This window comes from Aplysia californica, unplaced genomic scaffold (genome assembly GCF_000002075.1).
Source record: "Aplysia californica isolate F4 #8 unplaced genomic scaffold, AplCal3.0 scaffold00001, whole genome shotgun sequence".
NCBI lineage: Eukaryota > Metazoa > Mollusca > Gastropoda > Aplysiida > Aplysiidae > Aplysia > Aplysia californica.
In genome coordinates this window covers 4,432,393-4,436,967 of record NW_004797271.1, presented here as the reverse complement: position 1 = coordinate 4,436,967, position 4,575 = coordinate 4,432,393, and the positions used below count along the sequence as shown (strand labels likewise).

Sequence of the window (4,575 nt, the reverse complement as noted above, 5' to 3'; positions counted from 1 at the left end):
GGAGGGGGGGGTCACATCATCTGTCATGTCCATTTAAAAACACATTTCTGTGAGGATTTTACATGGGGAAAATGTTAATGAACAAACAGTAAATTTTTCAAATTCCAAAGATTCTCAAGCCATGGAAGTCACCAACCTTTGGCGGCCATTTATCTCTCTAATTTTACCCCAGAAACTAGGAGACCCCACCTCCTTCAATTGCAACTATCTTGACTTCTTTTCAAGATAGATGGGTATTTCTTTCATTGAAATATAGACAAATGAACAAGCTTTAAGATTTTACAGTACCTACATATGCCCAAAAATTGACGAGGGCCCGATTTCACCTTGTCGTGATACATATTATCGCAGTTCGCTCCTCATCTATGAGTATTACAAACTGCCAATTTTCAAGATTGTGACTGTGTGAACACGTGCTGGTTTCCCTAACTTTTTAACCATAAATCGGCCCATTCAGAAAGGAGAAAAGTATCGAGTTTAAAAAACACGACACTTTGTTTAAACAATGTTTTGCTAGCATGCTCCACTTTTATTTTTTGGAAGGGGGGGGGGGAGTCTTTCGACAGCATTAATACAATGGAAAATTTTCGAAAAACATCAAATAAGACCCGATCTACGTACACAAAAAGGTAGAAGATACGGTAAAATAATTATTTGGAGTCAACCTTATACCGAGGAGTACGAAACAACACGTGAAGAAGTGTATAACTTTACCGTTGCTGACGTAGTTGCTGAGGTCTACGGGAACAGATCTGTTATTGACATCGACCTGTTGACCAAAAAATAAAACTCCATGTGAGATCATCACAAACATTGAAATAAGCTTATAAATCGCTATATCCAGCTGTAGGTCAGCGAGCATTCAGAATATCAAATTTAATTTCCGCAAGGATAAAAATAGGTTTTCTTTTCCTTTGTTATCACCTTTCTAATGTTTTACTGTTGGAGCATTGTAATGGCAACCTCTGAAGCCAGAATATTCAAATGTTTGCATAAATAGCAACATAATTAAATGATAACATTATCATCCTGGGAGAATCCCATGCAATCCGTGCTCTGTTTGCCTTCTGCTGTATGAGGTGTGCATCTGATTCCCAACTTTCGAGTTTGCTATGTTGCTCTTACCCATGGAACCCATTTACATAATAATGTGAGGTCTGTTTTTTTACAAACATTTCCCGTTAATGTTATTTGATTAAAAGCTGAGCGCTATCAGATAGGAAACATTTATTGCCGAAATCGCCTTTACTTCTTTATATGATTGTGTCTTCCAACTGTTGCCACTTCAAAGCATGAAAAAGGAGATAGTTTGTTTGTTTGTTTGCTTTTGCAACTGTAGCAAATCGAAACTATCCAGCACAGCAATCAAAGTAAACTGTGTTCTTAATTCTTATTGGATGAATACAATATCAACTCAGCTTCTATGCTTTGTTCCATAAGCGAAGCCTTCTTTCTAAAAACCCACGAACCATTATCTATTCCACATCTGCCCCCCCCCCTTTCATGATCAGGTATTCTTTTTGAGCCAGATGAGATGTTATGGGACCATTACAAGATTCCCTAACTTACAGTTTTTGTCACGTTCGACCTTCACTAAATCCTAACTAAGTTTATTACAAAAGGGAAAAAAGGGGGGAGGAAAGGGGGGAGTGGGTGCGAATATTGAAAACGACTGCAATGTTTGACATCCTGAATAGGCATAATGTAGGTTATACTGTATAGGAAACGGGCTGTGACACCACCACCAATCGGTGTCAACATGGGAGAGTCAGGAAACATCACAGCAGGAATATAGTGGTGCCCCTGGGAATCGAACTCATGTCTTTCAAACTCAGAAGGGACAGAGTCAAACTATTATGTTCCCTCCGCCAATGCTTTTTTTGTTTGCTAGTTTCTGATTTTTCATACATTTGTTCAGTCGTGAAACATTAGATGCTACTACTGTGCTCGCTGGCTCATTGTTCAAACATTCTTAGAGCATGAGCTCCTTCAAGTTAAAAGTAACCTGTTATCAAATTCTTTTCTCCATAACCGCCTATTGTTATGCTTCAACCATCCCTCTATCTCTCTCTCTCTCTCTCTCTCTCTCTCTCTCTGTCTCTAATTGTTCTCTTTTAGGGGAATCTGGAAAGGGTATGGAGAATTACCGCCTAATGCTATAATCAAACAATGTATTGGTTTCAAAGCAAAAGCATGAATATCATCCTCTGATTATCAACAAAGCAGAACCAGAGATACTATTTTGTTTATCGAACGAGAGAAAATAATACAGTCATTAAGTAGAATTACTATTTGATGGCAAACACAATTGTAAAGCAAAGAAGAAGAAGTGCAGAAAGAAAAACATTTTTGATGGAACACCGGATCTTGTTTCAACATGACGAGTTCCCAGTGAAAGCAGATTTTATACGCATGACCATACTACCAGTCATTTGTAAACATGGGAGAGCTTTCGTCAGGTTTTATCGTTAGTGGTAATCCAGTCCACATTCCGGACTTAATTATGAGAGCTGAAAGGGAGTTTTTGTTTCATCTAATCACTTTAACAATGTATTGTCAGTGACTTGTGTCTTAGGCAATAAAAGGCTTATAATACAAAATTCAGCATTTCTTGGAGTTTATAAAAACCATTTTAAAGCTCTCAAAAGACGTTTCTTTTTTATTCATTACTCCTTCAGATATTTGAATCCTACAAAAGAACGAAACGGTCTCCTAAATTTACCCCTTCAATCGCCAATTACATTATAACATTATGCAAATATAAGCACTGCGTTCAAGAGAGATGATGAATCATCCCAACAGTAAATGGATCGTATTCGGCATTGTCTCAGACTTTAAACAACATAATGTGAATACTCTAAGAATAAGAGGAAGTGATGCACCAACAGAGCAGAGCAAACAAAGAGCTGGACCGTCTGAACATGAGCATGTAATGCTGTTTGCTTTTTCATTAGTAGCTATATCCCTACCCTTTCAACTGTTCTTTATGTCTACAAATCCAACAAGAATAGCAGCTGCAACTTTCTTGTTCCATTAAAGCCATTTGCGTCTTTCGTTTTTAATCTATAGAAATTATACAGAAAAGATTAGATCTTCTTCACGAGTTCTGAGATGAGGTTGAATATTACCTGGAAGCCATCATAAGCCCAAGAGCCAAGTTTCATATTACAGATCTGATCATCGAAGGGGAAGTAAGTAATGTCGATTTGGCAGGTGCTCTGGAACTTGACAATGGGAGGCCAGAAGACGGTGCCGTCATGGGACACCATAGCCAGGGACTGCATGTAGCCGTCTGTGTAGTCTTCCACGCTGTGGGGAGGGCAGGTAGGGCTTTATAAATGTGCGGCATCGTGGTGAAATCAGGCGCTCTTCAAAATAATTAAATCTAAGAAACCGGCATTTTTTCAATCCGTTGGGCAATTTTTTTACCGAATTTTTGTTTTGGGCCCAATACCTTCTATGCCCATATAAAAACACATTTCTGTAGGGATTATTTTAAACTGATAAAAGGAGATCAAAGGGGAAAAAATGTAAGTTTACAGTTTCCTAAGACTTACAGGTCCTGAAAGTTAACAAATTCTGGCGGCCGTTTTCTCGTTAATTTTTGCCTCTGACACGAAGTACCCCACCTCCTTCAATAGTAAATATCTACGAGATTTAAGATAAATGTCTCTTTTTTATCATAATGAAGACAACTGAACAAGCTTTATGATAATGCCAATAACTCCGTAAGCTCCAAAACTGACTAGCACCTGATTCCACCGCGTCGTGACACAAATCAATTTGGAGTTGTGGCCGGAAATGAAGAAAGAGTTGGGAGGGGGTGGATGAAAAAAGAGGGAGCAATAAAAAAAATACAAACAATTGTGAGGTGGAGAGATGGGAAATGACGAGGGGAGAGCGTGGGAGAGAAAATAAGAGATTAAAATGGATTGAACGATCGTGATATCATTAAGTAATAAAGGGAGGGATGAGGACAATAAATCTTGAACCGTCATCTTCATGACAAGAAAAAGACATGAAACTTAAGATAAGATAAGATAAGATAAGATGATGCCTTATTGTTTCAGAAGGAAATTTTTTGTGACTGTACAAGAATGGTAAAAGTGCATGTAGCTATGTTTAGAATTGAAATTAAAATAAGAATATAATCAATTAATAAAAATTCAAGATGAAGAGATAAATATAGCTGACAATAATACAACGTATCACATCAGATACATCTTTCATACCTCATGCTGGAATTTATAACAGACCTTGATGGTTATGTACATGTATTCGAATAATACATTAAGTGCATACATACATACAAATCATCAACAATACACATTAATGACATGAAACATAAGAGCACCATATTTACAAAATCCAGAGAGATGCAGCAATCAACAGTTTGACAAAATTGGTATCAGTTACCGACTCGATGCACAAAATAGCCCTCCTTACCACCTTCCTCTTCTGCTTTCATATTTTTTTTCTCAAACATAACCTGAATGAATGCACACATACACATGCTTGCCCCCCCACACACACACACAAATTATAAATACATATAAATATATATATAGGTTTATT

The 4,575-nt window shown here is 37.4% G+C and overlaps 1 protein-coding gene across 1 annotated transcript in view; it reads right to left on the bottom strand.

Annotated features, from left to right (window-relative positions):
- LOC101851082 (acetylcholine receptor subunit alpha-type acr-16-like) overlaps positions 1–4,575 on the bottom strand; it is a gene marked incomplete at its 5' end in the record, with an annotated part of 21,555 nt that overhangs the window by 2,859 nt on the left and 14,121 nt on the right. The window contains 2 exon segments of the mRNA NM_001280843.1: positions 715–769; positions 3,129–3,311. Of these exon segments, the coding sequence (NP_001267772.1) occupies positions 715–769; positions 3,129–3,311 (238 nt within the window).